This window comes from Notechis scutatus, chromosome 1, assembly GCF_049901735.1.
Source record: "Notechis scutatus isolate UNSWTSFEM ecotype Mainland chromosome 1, rNotScu1.2, whole genome shotgun sequence".
In the NCBI taxonomy this organism is placed as follows: Eukaryota; Metazoa; Chordata; class Lepidosauria; order Squamata; family Elapidae; genus Notechis; species Notechis scutatus.
In genome coordinates this window covers 269,710,702-269,737,620 of record NC_142009.1, presented here as the reverse complement: position 1 = coordinate 269,737,620, position 26,919 = coordinate 269,710,702, and the positions used below count along the sequence as shown (strand labels likewise).

Sequence of the window (26,919 nt, the reverse complement as noted above, 5' to 3'; positions counted from 1 at the left end):
AAACCAAAAAAGCAGAAATTCCAGAAATGCTTTTTAAGTTGCTGGGTAGGTTAGCAGTATCTTGAAAGCCTGTCTTTATTTCATATTATACCAAACAAAATTGACGCAGTGTTGGGTTGAGTTTCATTTGGAAGTAATGCTGTCCAAAACTTCTCCCTTAACACTTTGCTCATTCCTTTCATCTTCCTAAGGCCAGGTCTACATTCCTTCACATTATTTTGAGCAATGCTGAGTTTGGCTGCCATTTTCATTTATTGTATTGCCTTATGGCTATTTTATGAATTTTGTGGAGAATTAAAACAGCAAAATCCATCTGTTTGATACTATTGAATGTACCAGGAAAAAGTTAAAGGGAGACCACAGAGTAATTACAGCATCCAAGAGTATCATATGTTACTATCATCCTGAATTCTGCTATAACATTGTATGGAATTGTATAAGTACAGCCAAGACAAAAAATGTCACTGTCATGAAAGAAAAGGGACAGCTTGAATAATGTGCAAAAATATTGTCAAGAACTTAGTTTTTGGAAGAAAATAAGAGAAAAATCTGGGACCGATTGATATTCTTTTTCTATTCTTCTCTTTTGTCTGAGGTTTTTGTGACCTTCTCAGAAAAACTTCATGCTCTTGAGTGGCACAGGAATATGCTGTTCTGGGTCTTGAAAAAGAAAATAAATCTTATTCCGCATGAATGTAGTCCAGAAAAATGAGAAACAAATGCTAAAGTTTTAAATTATCTTCACTTTCTGTAACAGAATGCAGTGAGGAGTTGGATCCCACAGGGAGCAGGTGCTTTCCAGAAGAATAATACACAACTCAAGCCAAATATTTTGTGTGAGAGAAGATGTCAAAACAGCCCCTCCCTAACAGTTCATGGAGGAAGATGCAGATAGTAGAGTGCTCAGTCTGGCAAGATTCTGTCTATAGGTGTAGAAACAACAAAGCACTCGGGTTGGAAGAATCACCATGAATCAATCTTAGTTTTTAGGCCTGTCATATTCTCCATTCTGAAATCAAGTTCTCATTTCATTTCTAGAGCCTCCCATCCTGATTACTCATTCTCTGGAAGACCAAGTGGTCACAGTTGGGGAAAGAGTGGAGTTTGAAGCTGAAGTGTCTGAAGATGGGGCTACTGTGAAATGGTAAAATAAAAGGGAAGTGGGGGAAACCTTCACTGTTGAGGGGGAGTTATACCCTAAACTGGCCAAAGAGCTTTATTTAAAAAGATTAAGATTTCTTCTAATTGAGCTCAACTTTTGGTGATTTCATGGACATGCTTATTTGGTCTTCTTGGCAGCAACACAGAAGGAACTTCCTATTGCCTTCTTCTAGAATCTTATTCTGGCTTCCTAGTTAAGACTACTGCACTGGTATTACACCATGGCCTCCCCTCAAATACCCAACTAATCCCAACTACTTAGCTTTTTGAACTCAAACAAGGTTTTTAAAAAGAGAGGAATCATATTTCAGAATACCAAGGATAAAAACATATGGGTAGTCACTATCTGTCTTGTGTGACCGGAAAAGTGAGTTGAGGCCATAAGGCTCCAGGGAAGGGAGAGGGCCTTAGGTGACCCTGCAGAAAAAGCCACTCATCATTCTTTCTGGTGCGAAGCTAGCTCACCCTCCTTAGGAAGCATGTGAGCATGTCCTACAAACAGAGCTAGTAAAGAAAGTAATTTGGAAGCCAAATTACTATTCTGCAATAGCCATTGAGGTCTCCTGGCTAATGTAAGAATGCCCTATGCCAGGGGTGTCTAACCTTTTTGGGCTCCTGTGGCAAAAATTGCAAGTGCACCAGTGTGCACACGCTTGCGTGCCAGGAACCTAGAATGCAATGCGCCCTCCCTCCCCACTCCCCCTGTGCATGCACGCGCAATCACCCCTACCCTACCCTGTTACCTGCACTGCGCCTCACAGCTGATTTTTTGGCTAGTTTGTGGCCTTTTTTGGCCTCCCAGAGGCTTGAAAAAAGCCTCTGCAAGGCTTTTCAGGCCAGATTATAGGAAACGGGCCTATAATTTGGCCTGAAAAGCCTTGCAGAGGCTTTTTCCAAGCCTCTGGGAGGCCAAAAAAGGCCTCAAACCAACCAAAAAAATTAGCTGTAAGGTGCGCGCATCCGCAGTGAGGTAAGTTTGCCTGCAGCTCACGGGCCAGCACAAATGGCTCGCATGCCATAGGTTCGCCATCCCGGCCCTATGCGAATAATAATAGTAATAGTAATAAGCACAATGATACTTTGATACACACAGGGAGAAAGATGGTGTAGAGCTTACTCGAGAAGAGGCATTCAAATATCGGTTCAAAAAGGATGGTAAAAAACACTACCTCATCATCAATGAGTCCACCAAGGAAGATAATGGGCATTACAAAGTCAAAACCAATGGTGGGGAATCTGTTGCAGAATTGATTGTACAAGGTGAGAAATAAATAAGAACATGCTTTTTAAAATGTGCATGGAGATTGGTAATGGCCTTCTCTGTAACAGTAATAACTAGTAATAGAATAGTTAATTATGCATTGTATGTTAATCATGCATTATATGTTGATGTTGGATGTAGCACATATTCTGATAACAGCGCTGCCTTATATATCAAATTACACTAAATTCTCACACATTCCTAAATATCTCTATTTCACCTTTTCTGGAAAAGGTGGGGTTTTTTTCCTTTAACTTTTGTTTGTAAAAGCAGTATCTAGAGCAGGGGTTTCCAACCTGGGGTGCTCGCACCCCCTGGGGGTGCGAGATGATATTCCAGGGGGTGCGAGAAAGGTCCAGGTAAATAATAGGATATTGGCTATATGTTGGCATTGTTATTTATTATGCAATGGATTAACTTTGTTTTCATTTTAGAGTGAAGTATCGTTATTTAGTGGCCGTCACATACATAGCTGAAAAGATTCAATCCTACCATATATTTAACACGTTCAGTAGTTCCTAAAGTCTAAATTTGAGGGGGTGCGAGGTTCGAGTGAAATTTCTTTAGGGGTGCGGGCCGAAAAAAAGGTTGGGAACCACTGATCTAGAGTTTGGATGTTTCCTACCTCTGACCTGTTGCAATCATGTTGATTTGTTCCCCAATTCACAATCTCAGAAAAGAAGCTAGAGGTATACCAAAGCATTGCAGATCTGACTGTGAAGGCCCGAGACCAGGCTGTGTTCAAGTGTGAGGTGTCCGATGAGAATGTGAAGGGCATCTGGCTGAAAAATGGGAAAGAGGTCATCCCAAACAATCGGATTAAAATCTCTCATATTGGCAGGTATGTTATACATTTTGCAGTGATTGTAGAATATTGATTTTCTTGGGATTACTTACATGGTGTGAGAAAAGTGATTTAAAGTTCTCCATAAATTGCAAGCAGAAAAAAAGAGAAAAATATATGAAAGCTGAAAATCCTAAATGATCTTTTTAAGAAGATGCACAAGTAATTAATTAACAATTAAGTGACTTTGAAGTTTCTAATATTCATACTTTTTTTACTGATACTGTGAACATTTAAGCATGGTCTTTTGGATTTTCAGTACTGAAAATTAAAAATAGGAATACTAACATTAGATGTCGTGTTTTAAGATTGTTTTGTTTTTGCTTTATATAGTGTCTTAATTTTTATTTTTCTCTTATTTTTGCTGGTTCTCCACCACCCATCACCCCCATTATTGGTTATTCTGTGTTTGTATGGGTCTCTGTTTAATTTTTAAAAATTTATGTCAGCCCAAAAATTTGCTCTCGAGTTATAGAAATATTAGCCTGGCCATATTTCTGTATTATTTTTCTTTGAGATTTTATCTTATGATGAAAAGATATCCAAAAAAGAAATAACTGATAATATTGGATTACTAATTAACATTCCAGATATACATTCAAAAAGACTGAAATTAGAAGCAGTGGTCTAATATGGTATATAATGGAAATTTTTGAATAAGTAGTACTTTACTCATGCTAAAATTATTTAAAATGGAATTACCTTTTAATCCAGCAGCATTCAACCTTTTGGGCACCAGGGACCAGTTCCATAGAGAGAGGTTCTTCCATGAATTGGAAGGGGCGGGGTCTTGTGTGCTGCCTGCATCCCATGGATGGGGCTTCGCTTGTTTGCGCAGCCCAGTTTCTGGCATGCTGCACACCGGGGCCAGTCCATGGACTGGGGTTTGGGGACCCCTGTTTTAATCCATCAAGGTGCTTCATGGAACACCCTTATTCTTCTCTTAATTTTAATTTGATATTGGAATTATTGGGCCACCTTACTCAATTGACCTATTTTAAACATCAGTGACTATGGTAGATATGAAAAGAAATCATTATGGCCTGATGATATATTTTGCCTCATTAATAGTTATGTATGTTCTATTAAAATGCTTTAATATTGCGAAATAGTTTGGCAATTTATTAAATTATTAAATTAATTTATTATTAGACAATTAAGACTCATGTGCTTCCCATACAAATTTGCAAAAGTTCAGGTTTAATTTGTAATAATATATATGGTTTAAAACATACATGGTTGATCTACACTGTGGGGAAAATTAGACTCAATCTACTAGACAAAAACTGGATATAATCTGTCTCATCTGCACTGAACAAAGATTAGATTCAAGCAAAAATATTTGTTGCAGGATCCAATTTGGGTCTGTCACCAGGACCAACGGTTTTGTCTTCCAAGCTTTCAGACTCATGCTGAAGTTCAGGTCTCCTCATCTGACCACTCGCTTGTGTTCATCTGACCACTTGCTTGTGTTCTTGCAAGAACACATCTGACCACTCGCTTGTGTCCTTGCAAGTGAGTGGTCAGACCAGGAGACCCAAACTCATTGGTAGACTCACCCTGCAATGAACAAGGACACACATTCAACTTTTCAGCTACTAAGATTGTTGGAAGAGCAGGCACAAAAACAACCAGGGAAGTGATGAAAGTCTGGAAAATAGGCCCCTTGTCAGTCAACAGGAGTGCTGATTTACCACCAGCCTATCAAGTACTTAGAAGGTGAGAAATGGGCAGCACAAGCAAATGACAGCTAATGACTTAAAAGCCAGCCATCAACATACCCTAATCAATATCTAAAAAGCCACTTACAACAGACAGTACAAATACCACACACAGAACAGCACACACTCTGCTAGAGAAAAATTCCCTGAAGATGGACTCCAGCACGAGTCTGAAAGCTCAGAAGACAAAATTTCTAATCCTGCTGACCGACCCAGATTGGATCCTGCAACATTATCCTGGGACATGTATATTTGCCTTCCACCATGATCCATATTTGTTTTTCAGAATCCATAAGCTAACCATTGATGATGTTACCCCAGAAGATGAAGCTGATTATTCTTTTGTGCCTCAAGGATTTGCATACAATCTCTCAGCTCATCTGCGTTTTTTGGGTAAGTTTCATGGAATCTCTTTTCTAACACCAGGTAAGAATGTGTAGCAGGATTTATCTGCCTGACTGCCTGTTTTTAAATGCACATTTCATAACTAAGCTGTGATTAGATCTCATTGCTGAATATAGCTTATTTTATTATATTACAGGTCCAACACCACCATTTGCAAAAAAGAAAAAGGCAAACAGAGTAGTAGAACATAATATCATATATTGTATTACTTTAGCGTGACTTAATTTAACTAAACCTGCAAAATTAATCCACAAACTATAATCTGTTTAGCTGGGCTTTTTCAGTGGACTAGATTCAATTTGGGAGAGTTACAGAGGTGGTATTCAGCAGGTTCTGACCAGTTCTGGAGAACCAATAGTGGAAATTTTGAGTAGTTCGGAGAACCAGCAAATACCACCTTTGACTGGCCCCACCCTCATTTATTCTCTTCCTCCTGAGTCCCAGCTGATTGGCTGGGTCTTCTTTTGTTACCCTGCACAGGAGAACGGAGCTGGAAAGCAGGTTAGTGGGGTGAGGAGGGAATGGGGATTTTGCGGTAACCTTCCCTCAGGACTGGGGAGGGAATGGAGATTTTACAGTATACTTCCCCTGCCATGCCCACCAAGTCACGCCCACAGAACTGGTAGTAAAGAAAAAATTTGAATCCCACCACTGGAGAGTTCTGTTAGAAGAAATGAAGCAGGGAACGAGGATGGCTTTTCTTTTCTTTTTTAGCATGTTGTTCCCCCTTCCCCACTCAAAATCACCTCCCAAATTTCTCTGGAAGACTGTTCTGGGGAGGATGTATAAAGATGAAAGGGAACAGGAGAAAGAGTGAATCAAGGAAAAATACTGCCATGTTCCTTTCTTGGGTGGGAAGTTTCCTACAGATCTCTTATGCCAAAAGGATGAAAGTTGTTAATAAGTTAGCAACAGTAGAAATCCAATTACTGGATAATGAGATATATTGGGTATTTTATAAATCTATGCTTATATATTACAAGTACATGAGAAACAGACCTGAAGGTAAGATCAGAGAATAATGTCTGAAGATATGAAAAGCAAGCAGGAAATCAAAGTGATAAAGGAAATCTTGGAAAAAACCCTGCAGGCTGAATATGCTAACTATATTTTGTTACTGTTTTTGAAAAAAACAAAACAAATGTATGACCATGGTGGTCCAGAAAAATCAAGTAGTGGAACAGTTTCAGAAGAATAATGATAAAACTTATTTCATTGCAAATGTTTATCAGTGACTCAATGGATGAATTCAAAAGTTCAATGTCACTGTTTTGTGTGATTTTTTTTCTTTGCCCAGCTATGGATGTTTATATTTGTTTGAAGCTTGTTAAACCTTAGAAAATGTTAAATCGGAAACATTTCATCAAATACTATTTCATGCTGCCATAACAAAGCAGCCATGGTCTTCTGCAGCCACAATGCCATATTCAAAGGAAAACTAAGGGACAGGCTGAAACATTGGAACCTGGCAGAGGGGCACCAATTAAAAAGACAGTGGATTGGCAATGGTGAGCCATCCTTTAGGCTGCACATTGACAATTCACCATCTCCTCCCGATCACCAAGGCTTTGGAGCCAATGGCATAAAATCATTGGAGCCATTAATAGATCAAACTTAATGACAGTATTCAATCATGATAGCATTGATTTTATTACTCTGCTTCGCAATCCCCTTCTCTGTCCTCTCACACAGTCTCCTTGGCAACTCACATTCTTTCACTATAGATTTTTTTTAAAATAAATAAATAAATAAATGCTTGCTTCAAGCATATAGCTGCCAAATACATTTCATCATTTTTCCTCCCTTCCCCTCCCCCATTTCTTTTCTTGCAGAGATTAAGATTGACTTTGTGCCTAGGCAAGGTAAGAACAACTTTTTTTATTTATACTAATCTCTCTCTCTCCCTCTCCCTCCCCCCCCTCTTTCTCTACACACACACACACACACACACACACACACCATTTCAGAAGAGTCCTTGTTTATGTCATGCAATGGTTTCTATGCTCTTGCTGCAGAACCTCCCAAAATTCATCTGGACTGCATGGGCCAAACTCCGGACACCATTATTGTGGTAGCTGGAAATAAGCTGAGACTCGATGTACCCATCTCAGGGGACCCCGTCCCTGAAGTGATTTGGCAGAAAATAAACAAGGTAATAACAGTCTAGAAATGCCAGGGCTTCATAGCTGGTCCTTTAAATCAGGGGTCCCCAACCCCTTGGCTGTGGACCAGTATCTGGCCGTGGACATGCCAGATACTGGGCCAAGCAGACAAGCAAAGCCCCATCCACAGGATGCAGGCAGCACATGAAACCATGCCCTCTTCACTCCACAGAAAAACTTCTCTCCACAGAAATGGTCCCTGGTGCTCAAAAGATTGGGGGCTGCTGCTTTAAATCATGGCTGCCTATCAGGCTTATTACAAATTTCTTACTTGATTAAAAAAATAAATGAATTCTTACCAATAAAGGAGAATATTTGTAAGTTAGGGGTCTTACCATGCCTACCCAATCACATGACCCACCCAGCCATGCCCAGTCCAACCAGTCATTAAGGCAGAGAACCAGTAGTTAAATTATTCAAATCCCACCACTGAATCAAGGGATTTCTTTCCCTCACCTTTTGCTTCTGGATAAATCCTCATGTCCTTCAAATGTACTTCACTTGACAATCTGAACAGGTACAAGGGCTATTGTTAATTGCTGTCTGATAATTTATTCTGCCCCACTGTTTCTTGTAGCCTGAAATAATTGAGCATCAAGCTAGAAGGATTCATCCATTTTGAATCACTCCTATTGAAGTCATGTTATCGTTCAAAGAGCTGCTATAAGGATTCATCCATTTTGAATCACTCCTATTGAAGTCATATTATTGTTCAAAGAGCTGCTATAAGGATTGAGGAGTTTTGTTCTGCCCATGCCATTCTGCCATTCTAACCGATCCCAAAACTGATCCCTGTCCTGTTTTATTAATATCATTTCGTCAGGTAAACAGCATCAAGCAGTTCAGAGTATAACTCTCCTTCCTGTGCATAGGTGTGACTTGTTTCGATTACAGAATGACTTCTCAGATGTTTGAATGAAATTAACTAGCCTACAAAAGCACTTTCTATCTTTGCCTTAATTGTGTGCAAATCAAAGGATTGCCTTCTTTTGTGTGAAAGTAGAACAACCCTTTCATGTATCCTCTGGGTATTCAATTCCTGTTAGCCACAGCCATTGGAGACAGTGGGAAAGAACCGGGGAGCTGCACTTTGAATATCAAGAGAAATCAAGTTACCTATCTTTGTTTTAGGTCCTCATTCAGGGAACTGGTAATTCAGAAGCTAAAAAGTTGATGGCCAGCCTTCAATGTTTGTATCTGTATAGTGATGTGAGAACACCTTTGCAAAAGGCAGGGGCAAGATTTGGCATCCATAATAGGCAGTAGTGTCCAAAGAATGTGGTTAAAAAAAACAAGATGACAGCTGCAACATATTGCTCCCCCTCCCAACAATCTGCCATGATACAGTATAGGCAAGGGGTTCCCCAACCCCCAGTGCATGCCAGCAACCAGCTCAAACAAACAAGCAAAGCCCCATCTGCAGGATGCAGGCAGCAGGAAAAAATAAGCCCTCTCCAGTCTACGGAGGAACTTTTCTCCACTGAACTGGTTCCTAGCACCCAAAAGGTTGGGGACCGCTGGAATAGGCAACAAAGCAATAGTCAGTATAGGCTATTACAGCATTAGTCTTTTATAGATAGCTACTATTACCTGATGGTGATGCTTACTTAAGGCAGACCGATTTTTTTTAAGATACTTTCTCTCATTGGCTCACAGTTTGTGAAGATGGTTAGGAAGTGTGTACTCTAAGTATATCTATTAGATGGTCTGAAAGAAATGAAACTTACAGTGGAGTATATGACATAAATAATTGCACATAAGAAATTATAAAAATCCCATATATATATATTTGTATAAGCCAATCTGCCAATAACCCAACCATCATTTTTTTAAATACAACAAAGGCACCATCTACAGATCAGCAAATCCTCAATGTTTTTTGTTTTAATTTACCTGCAGGTGGCTCATTGTTTATGTATTGGCTCATTGTATTTTGGTTAGAAATTTGAATGTCTGTTTATCCACAGATGGGCTTATCCATGACCATTTATAGACTATATATTTGAGTATTTTTAAAGAGCTAAGAGGAAAAGCTATCATATATGTTTGCAGATAAACTCATTCATGGATAAGATGAACCCAATTTGGGAGCTGTATTTTGGCACCTAAAATCCTTGTCTTTTCTAAAAATACATAAAGAATATAATTACTTCTAATTCTTGATAATCTACAAGCAGCTCCAAAATTCTCGATGGTTGCATGAAACAACATGGTTTTCAGTTATTACAAGAAGTATCAGAAGTTCAAGAAAATGCACTGGATTATAAATAATAAAAAAGTATGGGTTATTAACTCTTAAATGACTTTTAAGATGTTTTGCTTATCTTTTATGTTTGGAAAGAACAAGGCTGACCTCTTCTGGTATGTATTTTTAATGCTAGTTCACTTTCTCTCTTCATTAGTATTCTTTCTGAGAATTTATGGTTTGAAACTTTTTTTATTTGTTTCTTGTGTTCAGCATTTTATCTCTCCTATATCTTGATCTCAATCTTCATTTCACAAGGATATGTTTATTTAAATACAGTCGGTCCAGGGCCCGGTGGTTGGGGACCCCTGCAGTAAAGGGACAATTTAGGACAGTTCTTTCCCACAGCACTATTCCTCACGGTAAAGCTAACCATCAGCCTTTGAGCTAGCAGAAAATTATAGTAGCATAAAATTGGCTAAATATGCTGGTGATCCCTATCCTACCAGATTCTAAATCCCATGATGGGGGATAACAGTTCTGTCCTTATCAGGTGCAGGTATGTTGAAGGCAAGGATTGATAGCTTCCCCCCGCTTTATTTTCCTGGCTCTAATCCTGTCCTATCACCCAGTCATCAGTTAATGAAAAGACATCTATCGATCATGCTCCTTAATGTGAGATGGAGATAGTGATGAGGATGAAGCAAATTTTAACAAATATGTCCCCTACTTGAATTCATGCTGGTTTTGCACAAATGTCTATGGCAGCGGTCCCCAAACTTGGCAACTTTAAGACTTGTGGACTTAGTTGGCTGGAGAATTCTGGGAGTTGAAGTCCACAAGTCTTAAAGTTGCCAAGTTTGGGGACCCCTGGTCTATGGAGATTCTCAGGGATCCAGCTCATAGTTGTCCCAAAGGTAATTTTTCATGAAACGTCTTTGAAGAAAAACCAGAAAGCCCCGTTGCCTTTTGAAAAAGCACCTTTGGGTTTTGCACAAATATTTTTTGCACAGGTACATTCAGAAGTCCAATTATGAAGTGTTATTAGTGTCAGGGCTCCAACAAATCCACCCCCATTCAAATAATAAGTCTCTAGCCACATCTCTCAGAGTAAAAAAATGTTTTATTAGGAATGGCCATGTTGGCGTTAGCTGGGTGCAGCAGACACTAAAATACATCATTCATTTTCCCCCTTGACCCTGATCTTCCCCCCACCCCCTGGATGTATATCCTCCAATGGGACACATCCATTGCCAAGAGTCATCAATCATGTTCTCTAGTAATATTCTTGTGTGCTGACAGCTTTGGGCTGCCAAGGCGATTATCTAACGCATTTGAGGAATGCACTGATTTCCCTCACTCCCTTTCTGCTGGCAACTAAAATGACCACAGGAGTTTTTTGTTCTTTTTTAGTTGACATTTAGCTCATTATTAGGCTCCTTTGGGGCACAGGTATAGCACTATTGCAGAAGCACACTTCTGTTTAAAACCTCAAATAATAGCTGCAGGTATTTTATCTTACAGCTCTGTTTCGACCCCAGCTAGTGAAGTATCTAAGCCACATTTCTAAATCCAAGACCTTCTCAAAGACTTCATGACTAAACAGAAAGAATACATTCTAAGAAAAAATAGACTTACCCACTATCCATAGGGACCTGAAAGACACTGCTCTAGGACCAGAATGAAGTAGTCATGTCTATACCAAAGCTGGCCAACAGATGCCAGACTGGTCCTATTAGAATTGTTAATAGAGCATCTCAGACGGTATCCATAGCAAAACCAAAGGGGAGAAACTTCTATGATGCTGATAGAGCTAAAGGTGACTGCTTCAGATATAGGATGGCAACCGCATGAGGACACATCGGAAGAGATTACAAGATTGTGCTTGTGCTGCAATTCAATGCAAGTGAGAAAAATTTCTTACTAAGGGTCTCATATCTTTCATGATCATTGGAGGATAGAATTTGAATCTGTTTTATTTTTCTGCACAATTGTAGTACGCACAATTTTATTTAAACCATCCGGTGACACAGTGGTTAGAATGCAGTATTGCAGACTAATTCTGCCTACAGCCTGGAATTCGATCCTGATTAGCTCAAGGTTTACTCTGCCTTCCATCATTCTGAGGTCGGTAAACTGAGGACCCAGATTGTTGAGGGCAATATGCTGAGTCTGTAAACCTCCTACAGAGTGCTGTAAAGCACTATGGGTAATATATACAAGTTTAAGTGCTATTACTATTGCTATTAAGGCCTGGTCCGAATATTTGGAACACCAAGAAGAACTGCCAGCTGGCTGCATCAATCTTAATAATTCACAATCAGGATTCAGCCTTTACAAACAAAATCACTTTTAAGCAGAATTAGACCACCTTTTCTGTGAGTGAAAACAGTTTTTCCTTTCTCCCTTCCTCCCCTGAGTTTTCATTTCCTAATTTTAAACCCAGTTTTTAAAAATCCCTGAGACTGGCTCTGAGCACCACATGTTCCAACATTTGCACAGAATGGGTCAGCAGCATTTACTCAATATTATTTCAAAGTGGCAAATAACTAAATCTCTTGCCTTGCCTTGCCTTCCAACAAATCTGTAACCAAACAAACATCCTTCTCCCCACTTCTTAAAAAAGTACAAAATAACAGTTAGTATTTCCCATCTCTTACACTTCATGCTAGTGGTGGGATTCAATTTTTTTTTACTACCGGTTCTCTGGGCGTGGCTTGGTGGGCGTGGTGAGGCTTGGTGGGCGTGGCAGGGGAAGGTTACTGCAAAATCCCATTCCCTCCCCACCCCACTAACCTGCTTTCCAGCTCCGTTCTCCTAGGCAGGGCAACAAAAGAAGACCAAGCCGATCAGCTGGGATTCGGGAGGCAGAGAATAATTGGACGTGGGGCCAGTCAGAGATGGTATTTGCCGGTTCTCTGAACTACTCAAAATTTTTGCTACCGGTTCTCCAGAACTGGTCAGAACCAGCTGAATACCACCTCTGCTTCATGCCCTTCAATGGATATATTGTTTTTGCCAAAAACACTAGAGTGAATCTGAGATGATGTTGTGTGAGACAAGGATGACTATTAATAATAGCTACAAATATACATAAAACCCTGCAAAACTTCCCACTCATTTTGGCAGGAAATCTCCATTACTTTCCAACTGCATGTAAGCCAGCAAAGCAGTTCATATTTGGGCCTATTTTCTGAACCATGTCAGCAGTTTGCTATGACATAAGCCCAGGAGAAGGATGGTGGAGGATGGGAAACCATCCTTTCGAGGATGAACTTTACACATTTGATCTTGAAGTGGCATTTCCCCATCCACAAATAACCATAGGTCTGTCCATTGGTGTTGCATTTGCTTGACTATGAAACAGTGTGATCAGTAAAAGAGGTTTTTTTTTTTTCTTGTACTGTTGAGATTATTTGTCGGGGTTGTTCTCTAAAACAATATTTTTGTTCTCTAAAACAATATTTTTTAATAACAAACCTGGCTAATTTCTTTGATTTTAAACATGAAGCCTATTTTTTTTCTTCTGCTTCATTTCTCTTTCAGAATAATGAACTGGAACTAATAAAAGGTGGTCCAAATCCTACGGATCTTAAGGGCACATGTGGTGATTTGACTAACAATGAGAAGGCAAGTCTTTCATTTTTTCAAACTGTCAGGCAGATAGATCTCCTCCCTTAGGACAAATGTTTGCAACCTAGTGATCCCTGCAGTAATTCAGAGATTTAGAATAGTTATGTAAATTGTTAACTTGAAATAATAATAGCTTAGAGTTTTTAATTTGAATTGTATCTCTGGACTTAGTTGTGCTTAAAGTACTATTTCTCAAACTGTTGAACCTTTAGCACTTATTTCACCACCAAATAATGAAGTACCACCCATCTGAAAGGGCAGTCTTGTGCAAATAAGTGTGTACTTCTGTGCAAGCATACGTTGTCTGGCAATAATCCCACATTGGCTTTGGAATGACTTTGCCGATCCTTTGTTAGCCATACAGAAAGATAAATGAGAAAAAAAGAAAATAAACCCTTCTAGACTTTCTTATTTTCAAATGATGGGATAGAAAGAGCGCAATTATTTCCTTAGGATCAATCTGGATCAGTTCCAAAGAGTATTCAGTGTATCCAGATTTTAGCTATTTAGGAAAGAAAATAGGACCTATCACTGAATCCCAATTCTTTTATTCCTTGCTACTCTCAGTTGCTTACTGTAGCACTGGCTCCAGAATATTAAATGATGTAAGATAAACGAAATGAAAGTCTCATCAGCATGCGTAGTTCAAACAAGTCTGCTCAGTTAACTCAGAACTGAATTATTTCCTTGATTTCATTTTAATTATAAATAAAATGACACATTTTGCATGAATACTTCAAGCGAAAAAAAGCTCTTAGCATATTTAAATTTTTGTAGAAAGGAGAATGCAACATTTAGCACATATTTGTGCTGCACCATTAAGCTGCTGCTGAGGTCAGAGAGATTGAAAGCTGGTTTAAGAAAATTCTGCCAGATTGAGATGTGTGGTTGATGACTTGCCAGATGTTCAGTACAATTCTTCTAGTACTGTTCCCTCCTAATTTTCTCAGAAAAGACAGTAGTTACCAATCACTTTCCTTCCTATGAAAAGTATATATAAATATAGTGAACATATAGAATTTTTGTGTGCGTACAATATATGTATATGGAATTATAGTTATATATAAATAGTGGATGCATTAAAATGTCCATATATTCAAGAAGATGTGTCCTCTTTAAAATAAAAAAACCTTCTTTCTTGAATTTTTCTCAGTTTGGCTCAGTAATGTCTGTTGCAGTTATTGTTACAGAATTCTTTCAATAGCACGGGGGTTATAATGTTAGCGTGACTTGCAGAATGTCACTAATTTGAAACCCCATTGAAATGTGGATTTTTAATTACTATTTTTCTCACCTTGAACAACCCACATTACTGCATTATTCAATAAATTCTCCTGGAATTTTTCCATCAGTTGAAGTAAAACGCAAAATATTTTGTTGTACTTATTCATGTGGAGCAGGGCTGCCAAACTCCCGGCCTGTGGGATAGATGCCTCACGCACTAGCCACGCCCACACCCGGATCAGCAAAGGGGGGGGGGAAGTCCCAATATGTCACATGATGCTGCCGTGACGATGTGAGTTTGACACCCCTGATGTGGAGTATTTGGGAGCCAATTTAAAAGAAAAAGAAGAAAACAAGCTCTGGTGTTTCAACTATGCTGCACTGGAACTTAAGAAGGAAAATGGCCAGCAAAAAAGTAGGAAGCTTAGGAGAAAAATAGTAATAAAAGGACCCTTTCCTGCTGAGTTTTGCACTGATAACATCTTATATATCAAGCAAATATCATAACCAGGGGTGGGATTCAACCAGTGTTACTACTGGTTCGGTAATTACGTTGCTATGACATAAGCCCAGGAGAAGGATGGTGGAGGATGGGAAACCATCCTTTCAAGGATGAACTCTACACATTTGATCTTGAAATGGCACGTGCGTGTAATACACAATAAGCTGTGCCGCCCGGACAGCTGATAAGCGCTGCGCGAGGGTGTGCAGCGTTTGAAAAACCGCTGCTTTAATGCTTTTTCAACCTCAGCTGTGCCACGCAAAGCAGCTGAGGTTGAAAAAGCAGGAAATAAAGGTCAGTTAACAGCTCAGGTGGGCCAAACAGCAGCAGACACAGAACCGGTTCTGTGTCTGCTGCTCTTCGGAGCTACCGATTCTATAGAGCCGTGCAGAACTGGTAGCATCCCACCCCTGATCATAACCACTCTACTATGGAACATTTATAATAATTGAGGCAGATATCGGTAAGCTGCAGGGCTTCAACCACTAAACTAAGTTGTTCCTTGAGTGGGGGTGTTTCTGTCACTACATAAAGTAATCTGTTAAGTTTGCTAAAAAGAAAATATTTAGCAGTAGCAGCTAAGATAGCAGTCCTTGTACTGACACTAACTGGAAAACATAGCTTTTAACGCAGAGCAGAAAAATACAGATGGGGGGGGGGGTCACATTTGCAATAGGCTAGGTTTACGTTTACATCCAATCCTACCCTCCCGAAACGATGGGTGGATCATACTTGCAACAGGGCAATCTGGCCCTGTGACTGTCCCTTGGAAGCCCCCACTCCATTGCTTCCTAATAGCTTTTCTCAGCTGTTTCTTCTGCAGACCATCTGTTAGAATATACACAAATATTTCTGCCCGCCTACCTATTTATTTTTCTCTTTTACACATTCAGATTATCATGGTGCAAATATATAACCTTACTAATGTGTACTAAACTATTTAAATGCTAATTTAAAACTTGGTCTGATTCCATACACCCACTGAAACTAACTTTTTTTTAAAAAAAAATCTTGCTTACAGCCATTTTCTGATTCAGAAGGTCGAGTCCACGCAGAAACATATGAAGACCATTGCGTATTTACTATTGAAGGAGCTGAGAAGGAAGATGAGGGAATCTACAGAGTTGCAGTGAAAAATCCAGCTGGAGAAGACACAGCTAATATCACTGTAAAAGTTATTGGTAAGCAAGACCGTGGTGGGTTTAGTACATGAAACAAGCCTTTGTCAATCAGTCATCTCAAGTCTTTTTATTTCCCCATGGAGTAGAGCAAGGGTCTTCAAACTTGGCAAGTTTAAGACTTGTGGACTTCAACTCCCAGAAATCCTAAGCTAACATGACTGGAGGAAGAATTCTGGGAGTTGAAGTCCACGAGTCTTAAAGCTGTCAAGTTTGAAGACCCTTGGAGTAGAGACTCAGCAGCTGGACCACCCAATTCAACTCTTCCCTTTCCTATAAGTCAGTGTTTCACAAACTTGGCCACTTTAAGCGGTCTGGACTTCAACTCCCAGAATTCCCCAGCCAGCTATGAAGTCCAGACCTCTTTAAATGCCCAACGTTGAGAAATACTGCTGTAAGTGAAACTCCAAATAAGGGAAAAGCTGCAATGCCCGAATCTCCACTTTCAGTTAGTGGTTTTCAGGGAATAACAACAACCTCTGGGCAATTGTTGCCTAAATTAGCTCTTTTTTGTTGTCTGGAATGAGCTGAGAATAATCTCAGAAATACTTACAATCCAAGAACATAGTAAACACATCTTTCAAATATGTTTCTTGGTCACTTGGCTTGGCAATTAATTGTTCTCCGCTAACATTATTTCTGGGTTGAATAGAGTAATATTTTCTATCTTATGTCATTTAAAAATATAACATGTGGGTAAGTCTCAACAGATTGGCTATTTTTTATTTTTAAGTATTAATCTGATTGTACCATTTGTTTTACAGATGGAGAAATGTTGTGACTAATATAGGAGTTATAACAGGAACATCTCCCTTCCTTCAAAATGTTACTAAGCAACTTTTTTTCAGAATTTTCTTTCCCTTTTTTAAGAAGGAATTGTTTGACATAAATACCAATACAATAATGAAAGTTCAATAAATCAAGAATACAGCAATAACTTTCAAGATTGCTTAGGCCCAAAGCTCATTCGTGTTTAACTCAAAGTTAAATTTTTCAGTGACAATGTAATAACTTAAGCCGGTGTTTTTCAACCTTGACGACTTTAAAATGGCTGCTGGCTAGGGAATGCTGGGAGTTGAAGTCCACCCATCTTAAAGTTGCCAAGATTGAGAAACACTGACTTAAGTCATTAGAGTATCACGTAAAGATTTTTGGATTATCTCCCCTGAGATTCAGATTCAGATTGAGGGAGGGAGGGAGGGAGGGAGGGAGGGAGGGAGAGGGAGAGGGAGAGGGAGAGGGAGAGGGAGAGAGAGAGAGAGAGAGAGAGAGAGAGAGAGAGAGAGAGATGAGCTGAATTCCTTCTACAACAGTCTATTTTTCCAACTATTTGGTTTCCACATGGGCAAATCAATTTTGATGGGAATAGTAACATTCTCCCCTTCTGAAACTAGAGATAATATGTAGCCACCATACTGTTGAATACCTCCTACTCTTGCATTTGTCTAAGAATCTTTAAAAATAATTCAAATAGGCAGCTGCCATCACTATACTGTTATTTAACTAAAAAGATCTTTGATCTCATCTTTCCCTACTTCTCCAGATATACCTGATCCACCAGAAGCTCCTAAAATAACTGATGTTGGTGAAGACAACTGTATAGTACAGTGGCAGCCACCTAAGTATGATGGAGGACAGCCAATACTGGGTAAGAATCAACAATAATCCTAACAGAAGAGTTTTTAATTGGAACAGACGTTTTTTGTGAATTACTTACAGAAAAAAAAAATGGCAGAGCTGTGAAATGCCTTGGATTTGTTTCAAAAACATGCTTTTGAATGTGTGGAGATATAAAATAGCATGTCTGCAACTGCTTAAAGCAGATGATTTTTCTGAAAATTGCAGTTTGGGGATCCTAGAAAAACAAATCGGTACTATTAAGTGTTATAGAGAAGTGCATCATACATGCCTCATATGCTCCAAAGCACCTGTTTGGAAGAGAATCAGATAGTGCCTTGATTCCTTTTACTTGTCTTCTCAAGGACAACATATCCACAATGTGTTACTCAAGTCATACAAAAGGAAATAGGAGCACCTTCTCTGTATAAAGTGTCTAGAATGGAAGCTCATAATAAAATATCCAACTTTCATGAGCCGTTGGTTTCAATCAACTTCAGGTGTTATATGGAAAGCATAAATAGAACTCACCCTTATTTCTTCTGCAGTTGATGTTGTGTGCAAAGCATTTTTCAGTGCAGAGGTCACTTTTCAAAGAGACTACAGTAAGTGTCAAGACAGGAAGGAACTGTCATGAGGACAGATAGAGATTAAGCTTGCAGTCTTATAATACTGGCATGATTAAACACATTATGATCAGACTGTCTGTCTTTTGATGAGACTCTAGACAAAAATAACATTGGCATTATACAGCTCAAATGGTTTTAATGAGGCATATGGGACTAAGTCTCCTATTAATACATTACATGTATTGGCTGCAATGGAGCCATATTCCTGTCCCTGATTCTGCTAGCCCCACCCACTGACCTGTTGAATGGAAGCAGAGATTTCAATATTGATTAGCGCAGGCATTGTATTTCACATTCATTTGAAAAGCAATGGACTTAATAGTATTTCTTTCATACAGTCTACATATGCCTGTAATCAAGCTACCCATTTCAGTGTAAAAACAGTTCTTACTATCACTCACAGAGAAAACACTTCAGTCCTGAAGATCACTAGAAGAACATAAGCTCTATTGAACAGTATCAGATCTCCTCCAGAGCAATAGTGCATTGGATTGGCTTGCATAAAGTTCAGTCCTATATGTAGACCTTGGGAAGTCTTATCACATTCACAACTGCAAGTTCTGCATCTTCTTGCTGTAACTGGGTGTTAAAAATAGAAACAGAAACCTGTGAGGGAGGGGGATTTTAATTCACATGGATTGTTCACCCTACTTTTAAAGTTTAGATTTCTTAACTTGAGGAATAACCAGTTGGGCTGTTGGCTAGGCAAGTTTTATTTCAATTGGTATACAAGCAAGTGAGCTTTTAATAGTTTGTGTATTGTTATTGGACTGAATAAATTAGGTCCCTTTTTTAAAAAAAAATTACACAATAATGTGTAGATTGCCTATTTTTTGTATAAGCAGATTGACTACTCAAAGATCCAGCTTTTGGTTAGGTCACTATAACCAAGTGGGATGCCTTATAATTCTTCCACGTCAGCCATTACAATGGTAAATATAAAAACAGAGTTAATGTAGCTAATATAGAATTTGCTACTAGGGTCCATATCCCTCCTAAGAAATAAATGTTATCTATCAGAGGTCAGCAGTGACAGATGTTTTCTTCAGACTTTTACATTTCTCAGAAATGAGAGCAGAGGTTTAATTTCAGCCCTGGTCATGGTGCATGCTTCTTCTACACAGAATGATATAATGACACAGAGTAATAATAAATAAATCCCAATGTGACTTGTGAGTGGATTACAGAAACACAGAGGATTAAAATTCCATCCATGGAAGAGAGTCAACTTCAAGTCAGTTTAACCACAATCATGTGGAAGCCTCAGGAGAAAGAGAGAGTGACTTTAGAGTAACAATGTGATATTTGACTGTACATTAATAAACTAAATAAATATGGAATTGGCTGATAATTTGGAGCAATTTTTAAAACATGAAGCTATAAGATAGACACTGTTTATTAAAATAAACTTGAATTAAGGTATTAAGTAAGAAAGGCAAAACATTTTTCTGGGAAGTAAGAGGCAATAAACAGAAAAATGTAACTATTTTATAAATGTTTAATAATATGTAACTATTTCAACAATCATTCTAATTAATGCATGTTTGTTCTTAATTAAATATCTCAAAAAGGCATTATGTTGTGATCTAACACTAGTTCCAAAAAGTCTCATTATATGGTATTATCAATCCCATCCTTTTAATATACAATACAATTAGCCTTGATCTTAGGAAATACTTGTGAACTACAAGGCATTGTACAGTAATAGTAAAGTGTAATTAGATAATACTCAGGGTCAAGGTTTCCTTACATTCACACTATTTTTGCTTTTATCTCAATTTAATAATTAATTTGCTAAATAATAGAGCGTTGAGAATCCAAATATTATTTAATGTTGCCTTTCCTAGTCTATATACATGAAGACTAAATGACAAATGTGTATGAAATATGGATGCAAAAAAAAAAAATCTGATTTGAAAGTTTCTGCACATCAGAAGCAAAATGGTTGTGCTGGTGTTACTTGACTGCTATACGGCCCAAGGCAGGTCTTCTATACCCTTATAATTTCTTTTTGATTTCCAGGATATATCTTAGAGAGGAAGAAAAAGAAGAGCTACAGGTGGATGAGGCTGAACTTTGACCTTTTGAAGGATCTGACTTATGAAGCAAAGAGAATGATTGAAGGAGTTGTTTATGAGATGAGAATTTATGCCGTGAACTCAGTTGGCATGTCTCAGCCTAGTCCTGCCTCACAGCCTTTCATGCCAATTGGTGAGTGTCAACATGCATGTTGCATTATTTGTAATCCCTCCTTGAGAACACAAGAAAGAAATGAACAATTTTGAAGAGAAAAAATAGATGTATAACTATTTAAAGTTGTTTTTTTTCCTTTTACCTGTCCTTGAAAATGAGAGCATGGAGGTTCCAGTTTCATAAAATTGCTGATGAATTTCTAACTGTTAAAATTAGAAGTGTGAGAGGCAAGCTAGGCTGAACAAGAGAGGGAAGCTAATTGGCAGTGACCTCCCATTGCCTCTCAGCTTCCTCCATTCCATTATGGATGTAAATGCTGTAGTAAAAGCTGTAAGGCTATCTGATTAAGAAAATATCCATGGATTTTCTATAAATAATCATTATGACCCACACCATTTTGTAGCAGTCCTTGAGTTAAGGACACACTGTGTGAATCATTGTGAGAAAGAAGCATTTGAGAAATTAAGGTACAGCAGTCATAGCAATGACCGAGGAGGTGGCTCAACTCATAGAAGTCCATAAAGAAGAAGAAGAGTTTTCTGAAAGTAACGATGTGGAAATTCAAGATCCTAAGAATGGACAAGCAGAGAAAATTATAGTTGAAGAGATCGTGATTAGCTCTGATCTTCAGTCACCATTCAACAACTGTACTGGCAAAGGAGAACGAGAAGAAGAAGACGATTCAGTCCAGGAAACAATTGAAGAGTTCCCACAGGAAACAGATGAGCTAAAAGGTCCAGGATTTTGATGAAATAAAAACATGTTTACGAGATTAGAAATAAGGGGCAACCTGCAACTCTGGAGATGAAGCACTGGGTTTGTAATGTGCATTTTATGGTAAACATGCTCACATCCATATGTGAGTGATGCACATGCTTTTTGAAAATTACTTTCAAAGACTGGCTTTAATTGAATGTCATTCCAGAAAGGCAAGTGAGAAAATGTGTTTATCGCAACAATGTTAGGTTGGGTGCTAACATTAGGTGTTCCATCTGTTATGTCATTTTTAACCTTTTTGAAAAGAGAAGAGGCTTGTTATCTGTTGTATGGAACATTCTGCATAGTTGAAATATTTTAAATAGTGTTCGCAATGTGTTTAAATACCACAACATTTAAGCTGCCTAATTTATGATAAGCACACATATGGCACAAAAAAGTAACCCACCTACCTTCTTTTAAGTGTTGTTCCCTTATTGCATGTAGTCTAAACAAAATGAGGTTGAATCAGCTATTGAATGAGTATTGAGTATCATGTCAAACAGTGAAGTGTGAAGCCTTTGTAGACTGAGATGGAGAAATATTTGGTAAAGAGGAATCTCAAAGATTGAAATGCAGCTCAACTGTGCAAAATATATATCAAATTATAAACTGCTTGGAACCTTTGAGAATGAGCATAGTATAAATAAATATTTTAGGTACAATAACGATGATGATGATGATGATGATGACAATGTTGACAATAGATAATAGCACTGGGTGAGCTTCTGGTTTGAGTCTCTTCGGCGACAGACCGAAATCCGCGATCGTGCGTGGTTTTGATCTGTGCTCGCCGCCAGAGCGCCCTGAGATGGCTGGTTTTGGGGCTAAGCCACCCCATAGAGGTGGTGAAGAGGGGGGAGACTGCCAGCAGGGTCGAGGAGAGCCGCATCTCTCTTCCCCAGCTGGCCATCACTCCCTTTCCCAAAGGCGGTTGCAGCGGTGGTCAGAAATGGCCACCTCAAAGAACTGAACTGGAAAAGAATGTGCAGGAGGAAGATAAGAAGAGAAAGTTTTGGTCGACCGGGTTAAACTGAAAAAGCAATAACGTAAGGTACCCTGGAATTTAAACTAAATACCATTGTTCCCAAAGAAGATTTTGAAGCAGCGAAGGAGAAAGGATTAGGTTTTTTTTCTTCCCTTTCATATACTGACAGCTAAGAGACTTAAGCAAGAAATTGAAAAAAAAAATCCACTTTGACGTTAATAGGCATTTAAGCTGAAAATAAAAGTCAAAGGGATAATAAAGATTTCTGGATATTTAAAAGTTTTTAAAAGCAGGAAAGGAGAAAAAAAAGAATAAAAGGGTAGGATCTGGAAAAATGGAGGAGACTGCCTGGAACTAAGGAATGGAACTGTAACTAAAAGGAACTTACAGTGAAACTTTACCAAGATTCCCCAAAGATACATCCAAACTGAAACCTGGCAACAAAACAATAGAACCCCAGGAAGAGAAAGTGGAAAAAAGAAGCAAGAAGAAACAGCCTTGGATTATTTGGATTACTTGGTGATTTTTGGTTTTTGCATCTAAATGACTAAAACTAATCGGGTGGTTGTTTAAAAGTGTTTAAAATGGTATCACTCTTAGAAGAACTGAAAATGGAACTTAAAAAATGGAAAGAAGATGCACAAGAAGGGAGAGGTTCTTTTGGCTTCGTATTTCAATTCATAGATATGGAGATCTGGAACTATTAGAAACAACAAGAAACGCTTGCAGAACAAGAAGATCGGGACAAAGAAGAAGCCATCTTTAATGATCAAATAATTTTAAGTGGGGGGAAAAAAGGAAAGGGGGAAAGAGAGTGAAAGGTTTGAATGGATAAAATTAAAAGATATAAAGGTGTCATACTCCAATTAGTAACTACAGGGGAAAATTTGTTTAATGAGAAAAGATAGTATGAAATTGCAACAGGACAGACAAAAGTATAAATATAATGATTTGAATTGAGATGAGATAATTAAAATAAAGTTGAGAAAATTAAAAGAGGGGAAAAACTATGTAGAAAATATAAAACAGTAATAAGATATGGAATAGAACATAAAAATGAGCATGAAATTGAGTTTGTGTCTGTATGAAGAAGTGATAACCTGGGACCATGCTATTTCCAAAAAAAGATGTTTTATTTGTATTTTGTTTTTGTGAAAACCCAAATAAAATTTTCAAAAAAAAAAAAAAAAGAATAATAGCACTGGGAAAACTCTGCTCCAAAATACTTTGAGAATCAGAACCAGAAAATTGTTCTTCTCTAAATCTCCTCAATATTGACTGCCAATTAGAGAGCAATATGGTATCCCTTCTTGTCTTGCCTATAGTTAATTTTGGGGTTAAGAGCATTCATTATACACATTTTATTGGCATGCTAGCTAATAATTTCTGCCTTCTTCTTGAATCAAATTAGAAAATGTCACACCATCCACTTAGCTATATCCATGTGATCGTGAGCTCCAACAAGTATAAGCTATGCTTCACAAGAGTGCTTAAATGCTGCCAATGATATAGAATTCAGCAGCCTCCATCTTCACCTATTTTCAGCTTAGGAAATCCTATTCTAAACATACAATAATAGCGTCATACAGGAAACAGGGCTTTTGATAAAAAAAATTATTGTACTTCTGCTTTTATAGTTTTAAATGACGTTTTGCAAAAGCTTAAAATATTATAAGCTGACATTTTTAATAAGGAAAATAAAATTACTACTGTTGTTCAGCTTTAACATATCATGCAAAGTCTTTGGTTTGTGCATTTTGTTTAGCTCCTCCAAGTGAGCCAACACACTTTACTGTAGAAGACATTTCTGACACTTCTGTTACCCTGAAGTGGAGAGCCCCTGAACGGATTGGAGCAGGAGGATTGGATGGCTACAATATTGAATACTGCAGAGAAGGATGTGAGTAAGCCCTGGTGTATTCTGAAATACCTTCCAAGGAATAAATAACACCCGTTTTGCTGATCTTCAGGTTGATAAAGTGGAGAGAGGAGGATACTGTAATATGAAAGAATTATTAGAGAGATTACGCTTTAAAACTGGCTAATATCACAGAGATGCTCTTTTGAGGGGGTGCCTATTTCCTAAAATGTTGATGACTATGCATAGAAACAAAGATGATAACCAAATATGAACTAACTTATAAGAGTGGATATAAATTTACAGGATGAATTTTGGCAGTTATGTATTTTGTTTGCCTCTCTACCTCCAAAGAAATGACTGGAACTAATGTTTTTTGGTGATAGTAATTGTTACACATTTTTATCTTGTCAGTCATTATTTCTAAACTTATTACAGCAAATGTTAAAGTAAACTGTGATCTGTGTAATTTTCAATAGATCCAGTTTCAAAATACAGACTCTCCCTCCTCTAACTGTTCCTTAGATTTATGTTAAGTTTAGTTAGCAATATCAAGTTCACCTAATAGAATAATGTCCTACTGAATTTGCTTTTGAATAAGTTGAACTTACTTTGAATAAATAGAATTATCATGCCATTAGACAAAGTCTTATAAAAATATGGTTAAAAAATATCTAGCAGTTTGTTGTTTAATATCTGCAGCCACCGAATGGATTCCAGCTCTTCCTAGCCCCATTGAACGCACATCTGTCTTACTTAAAGATTTGGTTACAGGAGACAAATTGTATTTTCGCATCACTGCTATAAATTTAGCAGGGATAAGCCAACCAGCAATGATTAAGGAACCAGTTACTGTTCAAGAGATCTTGCGTAAGTGTCTTGAGAGAATTCCTGAAGTCATTTATAATTATTTCTTTAATGAAAAGCTACTTGGAGTACAAGGGAGTATAAATTTGTTTATTGGAGTTCATTTTTCCTAATATTTTAAATTCATCAGTCTTCTAATCTTATTGGGGCCAGAGGGAATATTTTGAATTTTGAAAGCATATTGTGGAAGCTCCAAAAAATAATTATCACAGAGGCAGTCATCCATTTACAAACAAATGTCAAGATGGCACTACCAGTCACAGTATACTTCTTTCACTGAGGAAAAAAAAAAATCTCCAAGAATTGCAGTATATGTAGACTCATTAAAAGAAATCAATTTTTTAAAAGTATCTGACAAACTTTCAGATACTCCAAGCTGCTTAGCAGGTATCAAATGAGGCTTTATAGATGTATTATTGTAGTTGGGTTCCATGTTGGAATTTCAGTTTTAACCATATGAATCTGGCTTTCCAATGTGAGTCCAGAATCTCCAAAAACTGGGTTGAACAGCTGGTTTACACTAGAACATGGATGAGCAATCTATAGCTCTTGAGATATTCTTAGATTCCTACTTCTCTCACAATGGCCTATTTCATGGATGATTAATTGAACAATTAGAACCCCAGTGTGATTTCTTATTCCCATGTATCTTTGCGGCATTTGCCATGGCACAAGTATTTTTTTTTAAAAAAAAAAAAACTCCAAGTAATCACCATTAAACATGCTTAAAATTATGGTTTTTTTTGATTCTGTAAATATTTAATACATATTGTCAAAATCATTTCTTATTTTTCTGCACAAATACAATGCATGTGTACAATAATCTGAAATAGAGCAATTATCTTCTGACTTGATTTTTGATCTACAGAGCGCCCTAAAATTAGGCTGCCACGCAATCTCAGACAGACTTTAATGAAGAAAGTTGGTGATACAATCAACATTGTAGTTCCTTTCCAGGTATGTGTTGGGATCTATACTGATCATAGGGCAAAGTCTTACCCTTGTTGAAGAAACTGACAGTGGAAACAGGTATTCCTATGTATCTCTGGAGTAATTCTTGTCAAGTTGTCAAGAAATTTCCTCATCATTGGGTGAAAGCTCATCTGGTCTGGATTTTCATCTTTCCATCAAGTTACATAAGCACTGCCCACCTCTGATTTAGCTGAGGACAATGTTTGTGGTCATATCTCTTCAACTGAGTAGAACGGTAGTATCTCTAGCTTTGCCATACAAGAATGTTTGTAAGGAAGTACACTGCCAGAAAGAACTTTGAGGAACAGCCAGTGAAAAGAAATCCTGTGCCATCACTGAATAAGTTATTTCTGCCTTCTACCCCTAATGTGAAAAGCTGCACAAAAGAGACACTTCTAAATCTCATAATGGTCAAAATATTTTTTTAAAAGCTCATTTAAAATCTGAGGGCAATTTTTCTCAACCCTGGCAACTTTAAGATGTGTGGACTTCAACTCCCAGAATTCCTCAGCCAGTATGTGTAACCTTTAAAGTTGTTGAGGTTGAGCAATGTTGGCTTAAATCAAAAGATAAGCAATAAACAGAAAGGTAAATAGAAATTACACAATAATTTATTCAGAAGTTATGAAAATCTTCAACTCATCTTAGGAGGGGGAAAAACTCTACTCTACAATCCAAGTTGTACAATTTCCCTCTATTGCTCCAATGCAACTGCAAAGAACGATTGGAATCCTTCATCCCCATTTTAAGTTATCCAAACTTG

The 26,919-nt window shown here is 38.0% G+C and overlaps 1 protein-coding gene across 1 annotated transcript in view; it reads left to right on the top strand.

Annotated features, from left to right (window-relative positions):
* MYBPC3 (myosin binding protein C3) overlaps positions 1 to 26,919 on the top strand; it is a 75,272-nt gene that overhangs the window by 37,487 nt on the left and 10,866 nt on the right. The window contains 13 exon segments of the mRNA XM_087951410.1: positions 1,039 to 1,144; positions 2,255 to 2,421; positions 3,098 to 3,263; positions 5,274 to 5,380; positions 7,225 to 7,254; positions 7,408 to 7,544; positions 13,286 to 13,369; positions 16,120 to 16,279; positions 17,820 to 17,924; positions 20,545 to 20,733; positions 24,225 to 24,359; positions 25,020 to 25,187; positions 26,053 to 26,141. Of these exon segments, the coding sequence (XP_087807536.1) occupies positions 1,039 to 1,144; positions 2,255 to 2,421; positions 3,098 to 3,263; positions 5,274 to 5,380; positions 7,225 to 7,254; positions 7,408 to 7,544; positions 13,286 to 13,369; positions 16,120 to 16,279; positions 17,820 to 17,924; positions 20,545 to 20,733; positions 24,225 to 24,359; positions 25,020 to 25,187; positions 26,053 to 26,141 (1,643 nt within the window).